Source organism: Aphelocoma coerulescens, chromosome 3, assembly GCF_041296385.1.
Source record: "Aphelocoma coerulescens isolate FSJ_1873_10779 chromosome 3, UR_Acoe_1.0, whole genome shotgun sequence".
In the NCBI taxonomy this organism is placed as follows: domain Eukaryota; kingdom Metazoa; phylum Chordata; class Aves; order Passeriformes; family Corvidae; genus Aphelocoma; species Aphelocoma coerulescens.
Window position 1 is genome coordinate 124,477,210 of NC_091016.1, and position 23,399 is coordinate 124,500,608.

Genomic DNA, 23,399 nt, shown 5'->3' on the forward strand with positions numbered 1-23,399 from the left:
TCCCCAGTGTCCCCAGTGTCCCCAGTGCCACCCACCACGCTATGGGACAAGGCCAGTGACATGGTCACTCTGGGTGCCCCCAGTGTCCCCAGTGCCCCCAGTGCCACCCACCACGCCATGGGACACAGTGACAGCTTCTGTGGTGGGACATGGCCACCTTGGGTGTCCCCAGTGCCACCCACCACGCCATGGGACAAGGCCAGTGACATGGTCACCCTGGGTGCCCCCAGTGTCCCCAGTGTCCCCAGTGCCACTCACCACACCATGGGACAAGGTCAGTGACATGGTCACCCAGGTGTCCCCAGTGTCCCCAGTGTCCCCAGTGTCCCCATCCCACCCACCACACCATGGGATATGGTCAGTGACATGGTCACCTTGGGTGTCCCCAGTGCTCCCAGTGTCCCCAGTGCCCCCAGTCCCACCCACCACACCATGGGACGAGGCCAGTGACATGGTCACCCTGGGTGCCCCCCGTGCCACTCACCACGCCGTTGATGCCGTGTCGCAGGGGCTGCTTGGGGACCACCACGAGGTAGGTGACGATGCCCTTCTCCCGCAGGTACTCGCAGCGGGAGCCGCCCTCGCCCGGCTCCAGCTCGAACTCGCCCTTCAGGCAGTCCCTGGTGCTCTGCGAGATGTGCACCCGCCTGCCGGGGCCACCGGCGTCACCTCGGCCAGCGGCACCACCTCGGCCGCCGGGGCCAGTCCGTCGCGGCCCGGCCGGGGGGGGGGGGGGCTCACCCGGGAATGCCGCCCGCCTCCATCTTGTTGGCCACGGTGACGTCGGTGGACCAGACGTCGTACTGCCAGCGCTTCTGGCCCAGCACGCCGCCCAGCACGGTGCCGCTGTGCACCCCCACGCGCATGTCCACCGCCGTGCGCGTCTGCTCCCGCACCGAGCTGCGGCGGGGACACGGAACATCCGCGGGGAACGCCGGGAACCCGCGGGGAACGTGGGGAATCGGCGGGGAATCGGCGGGGAATGCGGGGAATCCGCAGGGAATCGGCGGGGAGTGCGGGGAATCGGCGGGGAATGTGGGGAATCCACAGGGAATCAGCGGGGAATGTGGGGAATCGGCGGGGAATGTGGGGAATCCGCAGGGAATCGGCGGGGAATGCGGGGAATCGGCGGGGAATGTGAGGAATGTGGGGAATCGGCGGGGAATGTGGGGAACCCGCAGCGAATCCACGGGGAGTGTGGGGAATCGGCGGGGAATGTGGGGGATCCGCAGGGAATCCACGGGGAATGCGGGGAATCGGCAGGGAATGTGGGGAATGTGGGGAATCGGCGGGGAATGCAGGGAACCCACAGCGAATCCACGGGGAATGTGGGGAATCGGCGGGGAATCCGTGGGGAATGTGGGGAGTCAGCAGGGAATGTGGGGAATCCACAGGGAATCCACGGGGAATGCAGGGAATCGGCGGGGAATGTGGGGAATGTGGGGAATCGGCGGGGAATGTGGGGAACCCGCGGGGAATGTGGGAATCCGCAGGGAATCCACGGGGAATGTGGGGAATCCGCAGGGAATGTGGGGAATGTGGGGAATCAGCGGGGAATGTGGGGAACCCGCGGGGAATGTGGGAATCCGCAGGGAATCCACGGGGAATGTGGGGAATCCACGGGGAATGCGGGGAATCCACGGGGAATGTGGGGAATCGGCAGGGAATCCACGGGGAATCTTCAGGGAATGTGGGGAATCTGGGAATATGGGGAATCCACAGGGAATGCGGAGAATCCACAGGGAATCCACGGGGAATGTGGAGAATCCATGGGGAATGCGGAGAATCCGCAGGGAATGTGGGGAATCCGTGAGGAATGTGGGGAATCGGCGGGGGATGTGGGGAATCCATGGGCAATCCAGGGAATCCATGGGGAATCCGCGGGCAATGCGGGGAATCCGCGGGGAACGTGGGGCATCGGCGGGGAACGTGGGGAATACGCGGGGAATGCGGAGAATCCGTGGGGAATCCGTGGGGAATCCGTGGGGAATCCTCAGGGAACACGGCCCTTCTCCGGCCTCAGCCCAGCCCAACCCCCGCTGTCCCCGATCGCCCTCCGTGTTTTAATTCACTGCAGCCCCACCATCGTTTACCATCCCCCGCTCCCATTCCCATTCCCGTTCCCATTCTTGTTCCCATTTCCATTCCCCGTTCCTGTTCCCATTCCCGTTCCCATCTCCATTCCCCTTCCTGTTCCCATTCCCATTCCAGATCCCATTCCCGTTCCCATCTCCATTCCCCTTCCTGTTCCCATTCCCATTCCAGCTCCCATTCCCGTTCCCATCTCCATTCCCGTTCCCGTTCCCATTCCAGCTCCCATTCCCATTCCCATCTCCATTCCCGTTCCTGTTCCCATTCCCGTTCCCATTCCCATTCCCATCTCCATTCCCGTTCCTGTTCCCATTCCTGTTCCCATTCCCGTTCCCATCTCCATTCCCGTTCCCGTTCCCATTCCAGCTCCCATTCCCATTCCCATCTCCATTCCCCTTCCTGTTCCCATTCCAGTTCCCATTCCCGTTCCCATCTCCATTCCTGTTCCTGTTCCCATTCCAGCTCCCATTCCTGTTCCCAGCCCTTCTCCGGCCCCAGCCCAGCCCAGCCTCCATCGTCACCGATCGCCCTCCGGGGTTTAATTCATTCCAACCCCGGCATCAATGATCACCCCCAAGCCCATTCCCATTCCCGTTCCCATTCCTGTTCCTATTTCTGTTTGTGTTCCCATTCCTGCTCCTGTTCCCATCCCCATTCCCATTCCCACTTCCATTCCCATTCCATTCCCACCCCCATCCCTGCTCCCATTCCCACTCCCATTCCCATCCCCATCCCCATTCCCAGCGCCACTCCCATCCCCATCCCCATTCCCATTCCCACTCCCATCCCCATCCCCATTCCCATCCCCATCCCCACTCCCACCCCATTCCCATCCCCATTCCCACCCCATTCCCACCCCATCCCCACTCCCACCCCATCCCCATTCCCACTCCCATTCCCATTCCCATCCCATTCCCATCCCCACTCCCATTCCCACTCCCACCCCCATTCTCACTCCCATTCCCACCCCACTCCCATCCCACTCCCATCCCCATTCCCACCCCCACTCCCATCCCACTCCCATCCCACTCCCATCCTCATCCCCATCCCCATCCCCATTCCCATTCTCATCCCCATCCCCATCCCCATTCCCACTCCCACTCCTGTCCCCATTCCCATTTCCACCCCCACTCCCATCCCTCTCCCATCCCCATCCCATCCCCACTCCCACCCCCATTCCCACTCCCGTTCCCGCTCCCGCCCTGCCGTACGAGATGGCCTCCACCATGGCCAGCCCCATGCGGATGGAGCACACGGCGTGGTCCTCCCGGAATTCCGGCAGCCCGCAGATGCAGTAGTAGCAGTCTCCCAGGATCTTGATCCGCAGCTGGTGGTGTTTCTGGGAATAACGGCGGCATCCCGGTGATCCCGCGGCTCCCGCTCCACCCCCATCCCCATTCCCAGCCCGCGGAATCTCCGACATCCGGCAGGAACGCAAACCCTCGGATTTTCCGTCCCCTCCCCGCCTCTCCCGACCCCTTTCCCGGCAATCAGGGCAGGGCACCTCTGGCATCCCACACACTTCAACCTCCTCATCCCCACCCCGGGACGGCGGATTTTTGGGAATTCCGGGAATTCCGGGAAGCACTCACGGCCGCCAGTTTGTCGAAGCGCGCGAAGAGCTCGTTGAGGAGCTTCACCAGCTCCTGGGCGCTGCAGGACGAGGAGAGCTGCGTGAATCCCACGATATCCGCGAACAGGATGCTGCGGGAACAACACCCGGCGCCTCAATCCCAACTTTCCCATCCCCACTTTCCCAAAAAAAAAAAAAAACCTCGGATACGGCAACAACGACGCTCTACAAACTCGGCTCGGAGCAACGCTCCGAGTCGCGCTCGGGGAGGTTTCCCGTTGGCTTGGCCATCAACAATTCCTCTTTTTTTTTTTTTCCCAGCCAGGACGGCAAAGCCGGGAGTTTTGGGAATCTTTCCCGGTTTTCTGGGAATGTTCTCCATGTGGAATGGCCCCACCTGACGTTCTCGTGCCGGTACATGTACATGGTGTTGAACTGCTGCAGCTCCTTCTGGCTCGGGTCCTTCTTCATGTCCTTCAGCATCTCGTCGGCCACGTGCTTGGGAAGGATGGAGAGCATCAGGCGCTCCTGTGGGAATTCCGGGAACGGTCGGAATGCGGCACGGAGCCGAGGGGCTGCTCTGTGCCCAGGGGAAGGCTGGGTGGGGCTTGGAGAACCCTGGGATCGTGGGAGGTGTTGGGGTTGGAATGGGATGGGATTTCAGGTCCCTTCCCACCCAAACTGTTCCGGGATCCTCGGGAGCCCCAGGCTGGGGTTTCCAGCAGGAAAATCCCGTGGGATGCAGCTCCAAGGAAAACCCTGAGCTCCAGGGAATCCTTGGAGCCGCTTCCCAAGCTTAAAGGGGCTCCAGGAGAGCTGGGATTTGGGATGGAGGGGCAGGAGGCAGGGAATGGCTTCCCAGTGGGAAAGGGGAGCTCGGGCTGGGATCTTGGGAAGGAATTCCCGGCTGGGCTGGAATTCCCAGGGAATGCCCGGATCCCTGGCAGTGCCCAAGGAAAGGCTGGAGCAGCCTGGGATCATCGGGGGAGGTGCCGGCCTTGGAATGGGATGGGATTGAAGCTCCATGGATCCCACCCAAAGCATTCTGGGATCCCATGATTCGAATAATCCCGGGACACAGCACTGGGAGCGACCTCGGGATCTGCACCAGGGTCCCTCAGGATCCCTGAAAGCTGCTCCAGGGAATGGACCAGGATTAAAACATTCCAGGGAGGATCCATCGAGCGAAAAGCACTGTGGGTATCCTGAATCCCATCCCAAATCCCAAATTCCACATCCACATGTGAGATTCAACCAAGAGGATCAGCCCCGCTCGGAGACACCGCGCCTGGTGCTGCCCCTGTGGGGCCGGAGCAGGGATGGAGCAGGGATGGATCTGCCCGGATCAGGGATGGAGCAGGGATGGATCTGCCTGGAGCAGGGATGGAGTAGGGATGGATGTGCTGGGAGCAGGGATGGAGCAGGGATGGAGCAGGGATGGAGCAGGGATGGATGTGCTGGGAGCAGGGATGGATCAGCCTGGATCAGGGATGGAGCAGGGATGGAGCAGGGATGGATCCGCCCAGATCAGGGATGGAGCAGGGATGGATGTGCCTGGAGCTGGGATGGATGGGCTGGGAGCAGGGATGGAGCAGGGATGGATCAGCCTGGAGCAGGGATGGAGCAGGGATGGAGCAGGGATGGAGCAGGGATGGATCAGCCTGGAGCAGGGATGGAGCAGGGATGGAGCAGGGATGGAGCAGGGATGGATCAGCCTGGATCAGAGATGGAGCAGGGATGGATGTGCTGGGAGCAGGGATGGAGCAGGGATGGAGCAGGGATGGAGCAGGGATGGATCCACCCGGATCAGAGATGGAGCAGGGATGGATGTGCCTGGAGCAGGGATGGAGCAGGGATGGATGTGTCTGGAGCAGGGATGGATGGGCTGGGGGCAGGGATGGAGCAGGGATGGATCCACCCGGATCAGGGATGGAGCAGGGATGGAGCAGGGATGGAGCAGGGATGGAGCAGGGATGGATCAGCCTGGAGCAGGGATGGAGCAGGGATGGAGCAGGGATGGAGCAGGGATGGATCAGCCTGGATCAGAGATGGAGCAGGGATGGATGTGCTGGGAGCAGGGATGGAGCAGGGATGGAGCAGGGATGGAGCAGGGATGGATCCACCCGGATCAGAGATGGAGCAGGGATGGATGTGTCTGGAGCAGGGATGGATGGGCTGGGGGCAGGGATGGAGCAGGGATGGATCCACCCGGATCAGGGATGGAGCAGGGATGGAGCAGGGATGGAGCAGGGATGGAGCAGGGATGGATCAGCCTGGAGCAGGGATGGAGCAGGGATGGAGCAGGGATGGATCCGCCTGGAGCAGGGATGGAGCAGGGATGGAGCAGGGATGGAGCAGGGATGGATCTGCCCGGATCAGGGATGGATGCACCCGGCTCCACGTGGGAATTTCCATTAAATACCAGGAACTCGGATGAGGAGGCGGACCTTCCCCTGGGAATGCGGGACCTGTCCCCGGGAATGCGGGACCTTCCCCTGGGAATGCGGGACCTGTCCCCGGGAATGCGGGACCTTCCCCTGGGAATGCGGGACCTGTCCCCGGGAATGCGGGACCTTCCCCTGGGAATGCGGGAGCGCGGCAGCGCCGTTGCCGCAGGAACGGCCCCACGTCCCTGTCCCCATTCCCAGGAGGAGCTTCCCGGCCCTTCCCAGCTCTGCGGTCCCGGTCCCACTGGAATCCCGGCGGGAAGCGCGGTGGATCCCGCTCCGGCATCGCTCCCTGCCCCGATCCCGCCTTCCGCAGCCCCGGGCCGGGCTCAGCCCCGGTGCCGCAGCCCCTTCCCGCGGAGGGCCCGGAGCACCAACAGCCGATCCATGGGAGCATCCCATGGGAATGTGCCCAGGCACCCACAGCCAACCCACGGGAGCATCCCATGGGAATGTGCCCGGCCACCAACAGCCAACCCACGGGAACATCCCATGGGAATGTGCCCGGCCACCAACAGCCAACCCACGGGAACATCCCATGGGAATGTGCCCGGGCACCAACAGCCAACCCACGGGAACATCCCATGGGAATGTGCCCGGGCACCCACAGCCAACCCACGGGAGCATCCCATGGGAATGTGCCCGGGCACCCACAGCCAACCCACGGGAGCATCCCATGGGAATGTGCCCGGGCACCAACAGCCAACCCACGGGAGCATCCCATGGGAATGTGCCCGGCAGCCGAGCCCGGGGCCAGGGATGGGAATGGATGGGCACAGGGAGCGGCTGAGTGACCATTCCAGGGGACTGGGAGCGGCTGAGTGACCATTCCCAGGGACTGGGAGCGGCTGAGTGACCATTCCCAGGGACTGGGACCCGCTGAGTGACCATTCCCAGGGACTGGGACCCGCTGAGTGACCATTCCCAGGGACTGGGAGCAGCTGAGTGACCATTCCAGGGCACAGGGAGCAGCTGAGTGACCATTCCCAGGGGACTGGGAGCGGCTGAGTGACCATTCCCAGGGGACTGGGAGCGGCTGAGTGACCATTCCCAGGGACTGGGACCCGCTGAGTGACCATTCCCAGTGACTGGGACCCGCTGAGTGACCATTCCCAGGGACTGGGAGCGGCTGAGTGACCATTCCAGGGCACAGGGAGTGGCTGAGTGACCATTCCCAGGGACTGGGAGCAGCTGAGTGACCATTCCAGGGCACAGGGAGCGGCTGAGTGACCATTCCCAGGGACTGGGAGCAGCTGAGTGACCATTCCCAGGGACTGGGACCCGCTGAGTGACCATTCCAGGGGACTGGGACCCGCTGAGTGACCATTCCCAGGGACTGGGAGCGGCTGAGTGACCATTCCCAGGGACTGGGACCCGCTGAGTGACCATTCCCAGGGACAGGGAGTGGCTGAGTGACCATTCCCAGGGGACTGGGAGCGGCTGAGTGACCATTCCCAGGGACTGGGAGCGGCTGAGTGACCATTCCCAGGGGACTGGGAGCGGCTGAGTGACCATTCCCAGGGACTGGGAGCGGCTGAGTGACCATTCCCAGGGGACTGGGAGCAGCTGAGTGACCATTCCCAGGGACTGGGAGCGGCTGAGTGACCATTCCCAGGGGACTGGGAGCAGCTGAGTGACCATTCCCAGGGACTGGGAGCGGCTGAGTGACCATTCCCAGGGACTGGGAGCGGCTGAGTGACCATTCCCAGGGACTGGGAGCGGCTGAGTGACCATTCCAGGGCACAGGGAGCGGCTGAGTGACCATTCCCAGGGGACTGGGAGCAGCTGAGTGACCATTCCCAGGGACTGGGAGCGGCTGAGTGACCATTCCCAGGGACTGGGTGTGGCTGAGTGACCATTCCAGGGCACAGGGAGCGGCTGAGTGACCATTCCCAGGGGACTGGGAGCAGCTGAGTGACCATTCCCAGGGACTGGGAGCAGCTGAGTGACCATTCCCAGGGACTGGGAGCGGCTGAGTGACCATTCCCAGGGGACTGGGAGCAGCTGAGTGACCATTCCCAGGGACTGGGAGCAGCTGAGTGACCATTCCCAGGGACTGGGAGCGGCTGAGTGACCATTCCCAGGGGACTGGGAGCAGCTGAGTGACCATTCCCAGGGACTGGGAGCGGCTGAGTGACCATTCCAGGGCACAGGGAGCAGCTGAGTGACCATTCCCAGGGGACTGGGAGCGGCTGAGTGACCATTCCCAGGGGACTGGGAGCGGCTGAGTGACCATTCCCAGGGACTGGGAGCGGCTGAGTGACCATTCCCAGGGACTGGGACCCGCTGAGTGACCATTCCCAGTGACTGGGACCCGCTGAGTGACCATTCCCAGGGACTGGGAGCGGCTGAGTGACCATTCCAGGGCACAGGGAGTGGCTGAGTGACCATTCCCAGGGACTGGGAGCAGCTGAGTGACCATTCCAGGGCACAGGGAGCGGCTGAGTGACCATTCCCAGGGACTGGGAGCAGCTGAGTGACCATTCCCAGGGACTGGGACCCGCTGAGTGACCATTCCAGGGGACTGGGACCCGCTGAGTGACCATTCCCAGGGACTGGGAGCGGCTGAGTGACCATTCCCAGGGACTGGGACCCGCTGAGTGACCATTCCCAGGGACAGGGAGTGGCTGAGTGACCATTCCCAGGGGACTGGGAGCGGCTGAGTGACCATTCCCAGGGACTGGGAGCGGCTGAGTGACCATTCCCAGGGACTGGGAGCGGCTGAGTGACCATTCCCAGGGACTGGGAGCGGCTGAGTGACCATTCCCAGGGGACTGGGAGCAGCTGAGTGACCATTCCCAGGGACTGGGAGCGGCTGAGTGACCATTCCCAGGGGACTGGGAGCAGCTGAGTGACCATTCCCAGGGACTGGGAGCGGCTGAGTGACCATTCCCAGGGACTGGGTGTGGCTGAGTGACCATTCCAGGGCACAGGGAGCGGCTGAGTGACCATTCCCAGGGGACTGGGAGCAGCTGAGTGACCATTCCCAGGGACTGGGAGCGGCTGAGTGACCATTCCCAGGGACTGGGTGTGGCTGAGTGACCATTCCAGGGCACAGGGAGCGGCTGAGTGACCATTCCCAGGGGACTGGGAGCAGCTGAGTGACCATTCCCAGGGACTGGGAGCGGCTGAGTGACCATTCCCAGGGGACTGGGAGCAGCTGAGTGACCATTCCCAGGGACTGGGAGCAGCTGAGTGACCATTCCCAGGGACTGTGACCCCACGGAAGTGCCCACGGCAGGATACTCCTGGAATACCTGGGCACCCCCAATCCTGGCCAACCAGAAATCCCATTCCCACCTGGCACCCTGCTCCCACCTCTCCCCACGATCCCAAAATTCCGTCAGGTATCCCAGGCCCATTCCTGGCCCCATTCCCGTCCCCATTCCCACCCCCATTCCCTGCCCCATTCCTGGCCCCATTCCCACCCCATTCCCACCCCCATTCCCACCCCCATTCCCACCCCCATTCCCATCCCATTCCCATCCCCATTCCCATCCCATTCCCACCCCCATTCCCACCCCATTCCCACCCCCATTCCCACTCCCATTCCCACCCCCATTCCCACCCCCATTCCCAGCCCCATTCCCATCCCCATTCCCACCCCATTCCCACCCCCATTCCCACCCCATTCCCACCCCCATTCCCACCCCATTCCCACCCCCATTCCCACACCCATTCCCACCCCCATTCCCTGCCCCATTCCTACCCCATTCCCTGCCCCATTCCCACCCCATTCCCACCCCCATTCCCACCCCCATTCCCACCCCCATTCCCAGCCCCATTCCCAGCCCCATTCCCACCCTCATTCCCAGCCCCATTCCTGGCCCCGTTCCCGTTCCCGTCCCCGTTCCCATCCCCATTCCCACCCCATCCCCACCCCCATTCCTACCCCATTCCCTGCCCCATTCCCACCCCATTCCCACCCCATTCCCATCCCCATTCCCTGCCCCATTCCCACCCCCATTCCCATCCCCATTCCCTGCCCCATTCCCACCCCCATTCCCAGCCCATTCCCTGCCCCATTCCTGGCCCCATTCCCACCCCATTCCCACTCCCATTCCCACCCCCATTCCCACCCCATTCCCACCCCCATTCCCATCCCCATTCCCAGCCCCATTCCCACCCTCATTCCCAGCCCCATTCCCACCCCATTCCCACCCCCATTCCCACCCCCATTCCCACCCCCATTCCCACCCCCATTCCCACCCCCATTCCCAGCCCCATTCCCACCCTCATTCCCAGCCCCATTCCTGGCCCCGTTCCCGTTCCCGTCCCCATTCCCATCCCCATTCCCACCCCATTCCCATTCCCACCCCCATTCCCTGCCCCATTCCCAGCCCCATTCCCACCCTATTCCCACCCCCATTCCCACCCCCATTCCCTGCCCATTCCCACCCCATTCCCACCCCCATTCCCACCCCCATTCCCACCCCCATTCCCACCCCCATTCCCATCCCCATTCCCATCCCATTCCCATCCCCATTCCCATCCCATTCCCACCCCCATTCCCACCCCCATTCCCATCCCATTCCCAGCCCCATTCCCAGCCCCATTCCCGGCCCCGTTCCCACCCCATTCCCACCCCCATTCCTACCCCATTCCCACCCCATTCCCAGCCCCATTCCCAGCCCCATTCCCGTCCCCATTCCCACCCCATTCCCGGCCCCATTCCCACCCCCATTCCCAGCCCCATTCCCACCCTCATTCCCAGCCCCATTCCTGGCCCCGTTCCCGTTCCCGTCCCCGTTCCCATCCCCATTCCCACCCCATCCCCACCCCCATTCCCATCCCCATTCCCTGCCCCATTCCCATCCCATTCCCACCCCCATTCCCACCCCCATTCCCTGCCCCATTCCCAGCCCCATTCCCACCCCATTCCCACCCCCATTCCCTGCCCCATTCCCACCCCCATTCCCATCCCATTCCCACCCCCATTCCCACCCCCATTCCCATCCCCATTCCCACCCCCATTCCCATCCCATTCCCACCCCCATTCCCACCCCCATTCCCATCCCCATTCCCATCCCATTCCCACCCCCATTCCCACCCCCATTCCCATCCCCATTCCCAGCCCATTCCCACCCCCATTCCCAGCCCCATTCCCATCCCCACTCCCACCCCATTCCCACCCCCATTCCCACTCCCACTCCCACCCCTATTCCCATCCCCATTCCCACCCCATTCCCATTCCCACCCCCATTCCCTGCCCCATTCCCACCCCATTCCCACCCCCATTCCCACCCCCATTCCCAGCCCCATTCCCACCCCCATTCCCATCCCCATTCCCATCCCATTCCCATCCCCATTCCCACCCCATTCCCACCCCCATTCCCACTCCCATTCCCACCCCCATTCCCACCCCATTCCCAGCCCCATTCCCAGCCCCATTCCCGGCCCCGTTCCCACCCCATTCCCACCCCCATTCCTACCCCATTCCCACCCCATTCCCAGCCCCATTCCCAGCCCCATTCCCGTCCCCATTCCCACCCCATTTCCGGCCCCATTCCTGTCCCCATTCCCACCCCATTCCCGGCCCCATTCCCGGCCCCATTCCCGGCCCCGTTCCCACCTGCTGCTGGCTCTGCTCCTCCAGGTTGAGTTTGACCTCCAGGGATTGCCGCGCTTCCAGGAAGGCCTTGCGGTGCTTCCGGTCGGCCATGCAGTAGGACATGGAGCCCACGGTGATGGCGCACACGTAGATGGCCACGTTGGACACCAGCTTCGGGGACAAAGAGCGGGAATTTGGGATCACGGCATATCCGGGAACGAAGAGCAGGAATTCCGGGATGAGCGGGGCCGGAAGCGGCGCCGGCGCGGCCCCGGTTTTTTGTTTAAATCACGGAGAACAAGCTCAGGTCCCGCTGCGGGGTAAATATTGGGAATTCGGGGGGAAAAGCGGCTCCGCGGGGTGGGAATGGCGCCTGGAGCATCCCGGGGGATTCCCGGTGTTCAAAGTGGCGGGGATGTTTTGGAAAAAGGCGGCAGCTGGGCAGGGAGCCGGGGGATCCCGCGGGGATCTGGGGGGATCCCGGGGGAAGGGGAGCGGCTCCGAGCGGATCACGCGGCGCCATTCCCTGGGAATTGAGGCCCCGCCGTGGGAATTGCAGCCTTCGGAAAAACACGGCCGAGCTCCGAGTGCGGGAGGTTCTCGGCGCTCCGGGCGCTCCGCATCCCCCGGAACGGCCGAAGGCTCGGGAGTCGCCCTGTCCCATCCCACCGGGAGCATCCGGAGCCACGGGATGGATCCCATCCCACAGGCTGGATCCTGAGCCCATGGATCCTGGCTGATCCTATGGGATAGACCCAGATCCATGGGATGGATCCCATCCCACAGGCTGGATCCTGAGCCCATGGCCTGGATCCTGGCTGATCCCATGGATCCTGGCTGATCCTATGGGATAGACCCAGATCCATGGGATGGATCCCATCCCACAGGCTGGATCCTGAGCCCATGGCCTGGATCCTGGCTGATCCTATGGGATAGACCCAGATCCATGGGATGGATCCCATCCCACAGGCTGGATCCTGAGCCCATGGCCTGGATCCTGGCTGATCCCATGGATCCTGGCTGATCCTATGGGATAGACCCAGATCCATGGGATGGATCCCATCCCACAGGCTGGATCCTGAGCCCATGGCCTGGATCCTGGCTGATCCTATGGGATTGACCCAGATCCATGGGATGGATCCCATCCCACAGGCTGGATCCTGAGCCCATGGATCCTGGCTGATCCTATGGGATAGACCCAGATCCATGGGATGGATCCCATCCTCCAGGCTGGATCCTGAGCCCATGGCCTGGATTGTGGCTGATCCCATGGGATAGATCCGGATCCATGGGATGGATCCCATCCCACAGGCTGGATCCTGAGCCCATGGGCTGGATCCTGGCTGATCCTATTGGATAGACCCAGATCCACGGGATGGATCCCATCCTCTGGGCCGGATCCCGTCCCCAAGTCCTGGATCCTGATCCCATGGCCTGGACCCTGTTCCCATGGATCCTGGCTGATCCCACGGGATCAGACCCAGTTCAGTGGGATGGATCCCATCCTCGGGGCTGGATCCTGTTCCCGTGGGTTGGATCCTGACCCCACGTCCTGGATCCTGTTCCCATGGATCCTGGCCAATCCCACAGGATAGACCCGGATCCAAGGGGATGGATCCCATCCTCGGGGCTGGATCCTTTCCCTTTGGTCTGGATCCTGATCCCATGGATTGGATCCCATTCCCATGGCCTGGATCCTGGCTGATCCCACGGGACCAGACCCAGCTCCATGGGATGGATCCTGTCCTCCAAGTTGGATCCTGTCCCCAAGTCCTGGATCCTGGCTGATCCCACAGGATAGACTTGGATCCATGGGATGGATCCCATACTCTGGGCTGGATCCGGTTCCCATGGATCCTGGCTGATCCCATGGGATAGACCTGGATCTATGGGGATGGATCCCATCCTCTGGGCTGGATCCTGTCCTCAAGTCCTGGATCCATGGGATGGATCCCACAGGATAGACTCAGATCCATGGGATGGATCCCATACTCTGGGCTAGATCCTGTTCCCATGGATCCTGGCTGATCCCATGGGATAGACCCAGATCCATGGGATGGATCCCATACTCTGGGCTGGATCCTGTTCCCATGGCCTGGATCCAGGGACCAGACCCAGTTCCATGGGATGGATCCCATCCTCTGGGCTGGATCCCGACCCCACGTCCTGGATCCTGGCTGATCCCATGGGATAGGCCCAGATCCAGGGGATGGATCCCATCCCACAGGCTGGATCCTGACCCCACATCCTGGATCCCGTTCCCATGGGCTGTGCCAGAGGGGTCGTGGTGGCACGGAAATGGGGACATGGATTTGGGATAAGGGGATGGGGACAGGGAGGAAGGGACAGATCCCAAAATCCCCAAGGCCGGATCCTGCCCCAGGCGCCGCCGGCACAGCCGGGGATTCCCGGGAATTGCCCGGATCCGTCTGGAGGTGGGAAGGGAGGAGAAACCCCCCCCACGGAGCTGGGCTATTTTTGTCCTGGCTCCGGGGTTGCCATGACAACGGGACACTCTTCCAGCCACGGATGGCCACGGAAAGCTCGGAACACCGGGAATGCCGAAAATCCCGGGAATCCGCTCGCTCGGAAGCACCACATCCCATCCCAGCTGCTCTTCCAGCTGCTTTTCCATGAGCATCCCGCTGCCCTTCCATGATTCTCATCCCAAAAACCTCTCCCGCTGTGTCCCAAGCTCCAAAACACTTCCCAGATCCCAAATTCTGTGGGGAAAGCTCCGATCCCAGAACCCAAATGCTGTGGGAAAAGCTCCGATCCCAGATCCCAAATTCTGTGGGAAAAGCTCTGGCACGGAGGAGATCCCAGATCCCAGATCCTAAATTCTGTGGAAAAGCTCCAATCCCAGATCCCAAATGCTGTGGTGGGGAAAGCTCTGGCACAGAGGAGATCCCGGATCCCAGATCCCAAATGCTGTGGGAAAAGCTCCAATCCCAGATCCCAAATTCTGTGGGAAAATCTCTGGCACGGAGGAGATCCCAGAACCCAAATGCAGCAGGAAAAGCTTCGATCCCAGATCCCAAATTCTGTTGGAAAAGCTCTGATCCCAGACCCTACATTCTGCAGGAAAAGCTCCGATCCCGGATCCCAAATTCTGTGGGAAAAGCTCCAATCCCAGATCCCAAATGCAGCAGGAAAAGCTCCGATCCCAGATCCCAAATTCTGTGGGAAAATCTCCGGCACGGAGGAGATCCCAGACCCCACATTCTGCAGGAAAAGCTCCGATCCTGGATCCCAAATTCGGTGGGAAAATCTCCAATCCCAGACCCCAAATGCAGCAGGAAAAGCTCCGATCCCAGATCCCAAATTCGGTGGGAAAACCTCCAATCCCAGACCCCAAATGCAGCAGGAAAAGCTCCGATCCCAGATCCCAAATTCGGTGGGAAAATCTCCGGCACGGAGGAGATCCCGGATCCCACATGCTGCGAGAAAAGCTCCCACCCCGAATCCCGATCCTTTGGGATCCTCCTGAATTCCAGCACCTCTCCGTGGCCCCGCTCCATCCTCCGGCTCATCCTAAAAATAGCCGTGCCCTCGGGAACGGCCGAGCCCGGGCTATTTATTCCTGGACACGCCGTTCCCGCTTTCCCAGCGGTTGCCAAGGTTTCCCCGGCTCCGGAGGCTCCGTTCCTGGGCAATGATTAACTCGGAGAGGCCTGGCCGGGTGTTCCCTCTCTTCCCAAATCCCAAGGTTTTCCTCCTGGGATCCCACAAACCCCAAAGCCCACATCCCAAAAAGAAGGGGAAATTGGGATTTCCGGGATTTTCTTGGGCTCCATTTTCCAAACTCTCGGCCTGACCCCCACATTCCCGAACTATCCCAAAAGAGGGAATAAATTCCCACCTTCTCCCTCCTCTTTAGGCCGGGAGCAGCTGGAGCTTTCCCAGGAGCTGATCCAGGGAATCCCGAATTCCCACAGAGCCCTTACGGAGCAAACCCGACGCTTCCCGTGGGATTTTCCCGACAATTTTCCATCTCCAGCTTTTCCCCCCCTATTCTGGCCTTGGAAAAGCTCAGGAACATCGGTGGGAGGGAAAGGGATTTGGCCAAGCCACGGAATTCCCAGATTTTGGGAATAAACCCAATCCCAGCCGGTGTTTCCTGGGAAATACGAAGGATCTGGAATGCCAGGGATCGTCCCCGCTCCCGATCCTGGGGCTCGTCCCGAAAGCCGCGTCTGGGACTGGGGACGAAATTCCATCCCTGGAAAAACATCCCTGGAAAATGGGAATCCCCCAAGAATCTGGGAATAAACCTGGATTTCTCCTCCTGGGAAAGCTCCCAGGGACGCTGGGTTGCTGCCACATTCCGGCGATTTCGGGCCCTTTTTTGGGAATTTTGGCCATTCCAAGGGATATCGGCACAAGCGGGGCCGGATGGGCAGGAATGGGGAGAAATCGGGGAATTGTGCCTCGGTTTTCCAGACTTCCAACCCCGTTCCAGGCTCTCCAGGCGGTTCCGTGGGATGGATCCGGGAGTGCTCTCCCGGCACTTCCGGCATTCCCACCGCGGGATATTGGGATTGGAAACGATCCTCAAGGTCCCCTTCCAACCCAGCCCATGAATTTTGGGAATCAAGGTCCCCTTCCAAAGCGTTCCGGAAATTTCAGGAATGTCCCTGCTCCCAGGAAAACACCGGGATCAACTCCCAGGATCGGGATCACGCCCGGCTGTAGGGTCAGAGTGCAGGGATGGGAATGGAACTCCTGGATAACCCAAGGATAACCCCTGGATAACCCATGGATAACCCCTGGATAACCCCAGGATGACCCCCGGATAACTACCGGATAACCCATGGAAAACCCCTGGATAACCCCTGGATAACTCCTGGATAACTCCTGGATAACTCCTGGATAACCCCTGGATAACCCCTGGATAACTCCTGGATAACCCCTGGATAACCCCTGGATAACCCCTGGATAACTCCTGGATAACCCATGGATAACCCCTGGATAACTCCTGGATAACCCCTGGATAACTCCTGGATAACCCCTGGATAACTCCTGGATAACCCATGGATAACCCCTGGATAACTCCTGGATAACTCCTGGATAACTCCTGGATAACTCCTGGATAACTCCTGGATAACCCCTGGATAACTCCTGGATAACTCCTGGATAACCCCTGGATAACCCCTGGATAACCCCTGGATAACCCCTGGATAACTCCTGGATAACCCCTGGATAACCCCGGGATAACTCCTGGATAACCCCTGGATAACTCCTGGATAACCCCTGGATAACCCCTGGATAACTCCTGGATAACCCCTGGATAACCCCTGGATAACCCCTGGATAACTCCTGGATAACCCCTGGATAACTCCTGGATAACCCCTGGATAACCCCTGGATAACCCCTGGATAACCCCTGGATAACTCCTGGATAACTCCTGGATAACTCCTGGATAACCCCTGGATAACCCCTGGATAACCCCTGGATAACTCCTGGATAACTCCTGGATAACTCCTGGATAACCCCTGGATAACCCCTGGATAACTCCTGGATAACCCCTGGATAACCCCTGGATAACCCCTGGATAACTCCTGGATAACCCATGGATAACCCCTGGATAACTCCTGGATAACCCCTGGATAACTCCTGGATAACCCATGGATAACCCCTGGATAACTCCTGGATAACTCCTGGATAACTCCTGGATAACTCCTGGATAACTCCTGGATAACCCCTGGATAACTCCTGGATAACTCCTGGATAACCCCTGGATAACTCCTGGATAACTCCTGGATAACCCCTGGATAACCCCTGGATAACCCCTGGATAACCCCTGGATAACTCCTGGATAACCCCTGGATAACCCCTGGATAACCCCGGGATAACTCATGGATAACCCCTGGATAACTCCTGGATAACCCCTGGATAACCCCTGGATAACTCCTGGATAACCCCTGGATAACCCCTGGATAACCCCTGGATAACTCCTGGATAACCCCTGGATAACTCCTGGATAACCCCTGGATAACCCCTGGATAACTCCTGGATAACCCCTGGATAACTCCTGGATAACTCCTGGATAACTCCTGGATAACCCCTGGATAACCCCTGGATAACCCCTGGATAACTCCTGGATAACCCCTGGATAACCCCTGGATAACCCCTGGATAACCCATGGATAACCCCGGGATAACCCCTGGATAACCCCTGGATAACCCCTGGATAACTCCTGGATAACTCCTGGATAACCCCTGGATAACTCCTGGATAACCCCTGGATAACCCCGGGATAACTCCTGGATAACCCATGGATAACCCCTGGATAACTCCGGGATAACCCCTGGATAACCCCTGGATAACCCCTGGATAACCCCTGGATAACCCATGGATAACCCCTGGATAACCCCGGGATAACCCCTGGATAACCCCTGGATAACCCCTGGATAACCCATGGATAACCCCGGGATAACCCCTGGATAACCCCTGGATAACCCCTGGATAACTCCTGGATAACTCCGGGATAACCCCTGGATAACTCCTGGATAACCCCTGGATAACCCCGGGATAACTCCTGGATAACCCATGGATAACCCCTGGATAACTCCGGGATAACCCCTGGATAACCCCTGGATAACCCCTGGATAACCCCTGGATAACCCATGGATAACCCCTGGATAACCCCGGGATAACCCCTGGATAACCCCTGGATAACCCCTGGATAACCCATGGATAACCCCTGGATAACCCCGGGATAACTCCTGGATAACCCATGGATAACCCCTGGATAACTCCGGGATAACCCCTGGATAACCCCTGGATAACCCCTGGATAACCCCTGGATAACCCATGGATAACCCCTGGATAACCCCGGGATAACCCCTGGATAACCCCTGGATAACCCCTGGATAACCCATGGATAACCCCTGGATAACCCCGGGATAACCCCTGGATAACCCCTGGATAACCCCTGGATAACCCATGGATAACCCATGGATAACCCCTGGATAACTCCTGGATAACTCCTGGATAACCCCTGGATAACCCCTGGATAACCCCTGGATAACCCCTGGATAACCCCTGGATAACCCCAGGATAACTCCTGGATAACTCCTGGATAACCCCTGGATAACCCCTGGATAACCCATGGATAACCCATGGATAACCCCTGGATAACCCCTGGATAACTCCTGGATAACCCCTGGATAACCCCTGGATAACTCCTGGATAACCCCTGGATAACCCCTGGATAACTCCTGGATAACCCCTGGATAACCCCTGGATAACCCCTGGATAACTCCTGGATAACCCCTGGATAACCCCTGGATAACCCCTGGATAACTCCTGGATAACCCCTGGATAACCCCTGGATAACCCCTGGATAACTCCTGGATAACCCCTGGATAACTCCTGGATAACTCCTGGATAACCCCTGGATAACTCCTGGATAACCCCTGGATAACTCCTGGATAACTCCTGGATAACTCCTGGATAACCCCTGGATAACCCCTGGATAACCCCTGGATAACTCCTGGATAACCCCTGGATAACCCCTGGATAACCCATGGATAACCCCGGGATAACCCCTGGATAACCCCTGGATAACCCCTGGATAACTCCTGGATAACTCCTGGATAACCCCTGGATAACCCCTGGATAACCCCTGGATAACCCCTGGATAACTCCTGGATAACCCCTGGATAACTCCTGGATAACCCCTGGATAACCCCGGGATAACTCCTGGATAACTCCTGGATAACCCCTGGATAACCCCTGGATAACCCCTGGATAACTCCTGGATAACCCCTGGATAACCCCTGGATAACCCCTGGATAACCCCTGGATAACCCATGGATAACCCATGGATAACCCCGGGATAACCCCTGGATAACCCCTGGATAACTCCTGGATAACCCCTGGATAACCCCTGGATAACTCCGGGATAACCCCTGGATAACCCCTGGATAACCCCTGGATAACCCCTGGATAACCCATGGATAACCCCTGGATAACCCCGGGATAACCCCTGGATAACCCCTGGATAACCCCTGGATAACCCATGGATAACCCCTGGATAACCCCGGGATAACTCCTGGATAACCCATGGATAACCCCTGGATAACTCCGGGATAACCCCTGGATAACCCCTGGATAACCCCTGGATAACCCCTGGATAACCCATGGATAACCCCTGGATAACCCCGGGATAACCCCTGGATAACCCCTGGATAACCCCTGGATAACCCATGGATAACCCCTGGATAACCCCTGGATAACCCCTGGATAACCCATGGATAACCCCTGGATAACTCCTGGATAACTCCTGGATAACCCCTGGATAACCCCTGGATAACCCATGGATAACCCATGGATAACCCCTGGATAACCCATGGATAACCCATGGATAACCCCGGGATAACCCCTGGATAACCCCTGGATAACTCCTGGATAACCCCTGGATAACCCCTGGATAACTCCTGGATAACCCCTGGATAACCCCTGGATAACCCATGGATAACCCCTGGATAACTCCGGGATAACCCCTGGATAACCCCTGGATAACCCCTGGATAACCCCTGGATAACCCATGGATAACCCCTGGATAACCCCGGGATAACCCCTGGATAACCCCTGGATAACCCCTGGATAACCCATGGATAACCCCTGGATAACCCCTGGATAACCCCTGGATAACCCATGGATAACCCCTGGATAACTCCTGGATAACTCCTGGATAACCCCTGGATAACCCCTGGATAACCCATGGATAACCCCGGGATAACTCCTGGATAACTCCTGGATAACCCCTGGATAACCCCTGGATAACCCCTGGATAACCCCTGGATAACCCCTGGATAACCCCTGGATAACTCCTGGATAACCCCTGGATAACCCCTGGATAACTCCTGGATAACCCCTGGATAACCCCTGGATAACCCATGGATAACCCCTGGATAACCCCGGGATAACTCCTGGATAACCCATGGATAACCCCTGGATAACTCCGGGATAACCCCTGGATAACCCCTGGATAACCCCTGGATAACCCCTGGATAACCCATGGATAACCCCTGGATAACCCCGGGATAACCCCTGGATAACCCCTGGATAACCCCTGGATAACCCATGGATAACCCCTGGATAACCCCTGGATAACCCCTGGATAACCCATGGATAACCCCTGGATAACTCCTGGATAACTCCTGGATAACCCCTGGATAACCCCTGGATAACCCATGGATAACCCATGGATAACCCCTGGATAACCCATGGATAACCCATGGATAACCCCGGGATAACCCCTGGATAACCCCTGGATAACTCCTGGATAACCCCTGGATAACCCCTGGATAACTCCTGGATAACCCCTGGATAACCCCTGGATAACCCATGGATAACCCCTGGATAACTCCGGGATAACCCCTGGATAACCCCTGGATAACCCCTGGATAACCCCTGGATAACCCATGGATAACCCCTGGATAACCCCGGGATAACCCCTGGATAACCCCTGGATAACCCCTGGATAACCCATGGATAACCCCTGGATAACCCCTGGATAACCCCTGGATAACCCATGGATAACCCCTGGATAACTCCTGGATAACTCCTGGATAACCCCTGGATAACCCCTGGATAACCCCTGGATAACCCATGGATAACCCCTGGATAACCCCTGGATAACTCCTGGATAACTCCTGGATAACCCCTGGATAACCCCTGGATAACCCCTGGATAACCCCTGGATAACTCCCAGAAACCCCCTGGAAACCCCAAACGCGGCTTCTCCCAGTCCATTCCCAGTCCCTTCCCATTCCAGTCCCTTCCCAGTCCCTTCCCAGTCCATTCCCTGTCCTTTCCCAGTCCCTTCCCTGACCCAGTCCCAGTCCCTTCCCAGTCTCTTCCCTGTCCCTTCCCAGTCCATTCCCTTCCCATTCCCAGTCCCTTCCCCATCAATTCCCAGTCCCTTCCCTGGCCATTCCCAGTCCCTTCCCAGTCCCTTCCCTGACAATTCCCATTCCATTCCCCGTCAATTCCCAGTCCCTTCCCAGTCCCTTCCCATTCCCTTCCCATTCCCAGTCCCTTCCCAGTCCATTCCCAGTCCCTTCTCTGGCAATTCCCAGTCCCTTCCCAGTCCCTTCCCTTGCCCTTCCCATTCCAGTCCCTTCCCAGTGAATTCCCAGTCCATTCCCAGTCCCTTCCCTTGCCCTTCCCATTCCCTTCCCATTCCCTTCCCATTCCAGTCCATTCCCAGTCCCTTCCCTTGCCCTTCCCATTCCCTTCCCATTCCAGTCCCTTCCCAGTCCATTCCCAGTCCCTTCCCTGGCAATTCCCAGTCCATTCCCAGTCCCTTCCCTTGCCCTTCCCATTCCCTTCCCATCCCAGTCCCTTCCCATTCCCTTCCCTTGCCATTCCCGGTCCCTTCCCTGGCCCTTCCCTGGCCATTCCCAGTCCCTTCCCCATCAATTCCCAGTCCCTTCCCTGACAATTCCCAGTCCATTCCCAGTCCCTTCCCACTCCCTTCCCAGTCCCTTCCCACTCCCTTCCCACTCCCATCCCCGTCAATTCCCAGTCGCTTCCATGGCCATTCCCAGTCCCTTCCCTTGCCCTTCCCATTCCCTTCCCATTCCAGTCCCTTCCCAGTCCATTCCCAGTCCCTTCCCCATCAATTCCCAGTCCCTTCCCTGGCAATTCCCAGTCCCTTCCCCATCAATTCCCAGTCCCTTCCCTGGCAATTCCCAGTCCCTTCCCAGTCCCTTCCCATTCCCTTCCCATTCCCAGTCCCTTCCCAGTCCATTCCCAGTCCCTTCTCTGGCAATTCCCAGTCCCTTCCCAGTCCCTTCCCTTGCCCTTCCCATTCCAGTCCCTTCCCAGTGAATTCCCAGTCCATTCCCAGTCCCTTCCCTTGCCCTTCCCATTCCCTTCCCATTCCCTTCCCATTCCAGTCCCTTCCCAGTCCATTCCCAGTCCCTTCCCTTGCCCTTCCCATTCCCTTCCCATTCCAGTCCCTTCCCAGTCCATTCCCAGTCCCTTCCCTGACAATTCCCGGTCCATTCCCAGTCCCTTCCCACTCCCTTCCCACTCCTTTCCCACTCCCATCCCCGTCAATTCCCAGTCGCTTCCATGGCCATTCCCAGTCCATTCCCATTCCCTTCCCATTCCCTTCCCATTCCAGTCCATTCCCAGTCCCTTCCCTTGCCCTTCCCAGTCTCGTCCCAGTCCCTTCCCAGTCCCTTCCCTTGCCCTTCCCATTCCCTTCCCATCCCAGTCCCTTCCCATTCCCTTCCCTTGCCATTCCCGGTCCCTTCCCTGGCCCTTCCCTGGCCATTCCCAGTCCCTTCCCCATCAATTCCCAGTCCCTTCCCTGACAATTCCCAGTCCATTCCCAGTCCCTTCCCACTCCCTTCCCAGTCCCTTCCCACTCCCTTCCCACTCCCATCCCCGTCAATTCCCAGTCGCTTCCATGGCCATTCCCAGTCCCTTCCCTTGCCCTTCCCATTCCCTTCCCATTCCCTTCCCATTCCAGTCCATTCCCAGTCCATTCCCAGTCCCTTCCCTGGCAATTCCCAGTCCCTTCCCATTCCCTTCCCATTCCCTTCCCATTCCAGTCCATTCCCAGTCCATTCCCAGTCCCTTCCCTGGCAATTCCCAGTCCATTCCCAGTCCCTTCCCTTGCCCTTCCCATTCCCTTCCCATTCCCTTCCCATTCCAGTCCCTTCCCAGTCCATTCCCAGTCCCTTCCCTGGCAATTCCCAGTCCCTTCCCTTGCC

General features: G+C 59.5%; 1 protein-coding gene across 1 annotated transcript in view; it reads right to left on the minus strand.

Annotated features, from left to right (window-relative positions):
- Positions 1-23,399, minus strand: part of ADCY3 (adenylate cyclase 3) — a 39,727-nt gene that overhangs the window by 14,796 nt on the left and 1,532 nt on the right. Inside the window, exons 2-7 of the mRNA XM_069011881.1 lie at positions 11,684-11,833; positions 4,062-4,192; positions 3,684-3,795; positions 3,303-3,430; positions 742-900; positions 485-647 (exon numbers count right to left, since the gene is read on the minus strand). Coding sequence (XP_068867982.1) covers positions 485-647; positions 742-900; positions 3,303-3,430; positions 3,684-3,795; positions 4,062-4,192; positions 11,684-11,833 — 843 coding nt within the window. The remainder of the gene's footprint in view (positions 1-484; positions 648-741; positions 901-3,302; positions 3,431-3,683; positions 3,796-4,061; positions 4,193-11,683; positions 11,834-23,399) is intronic.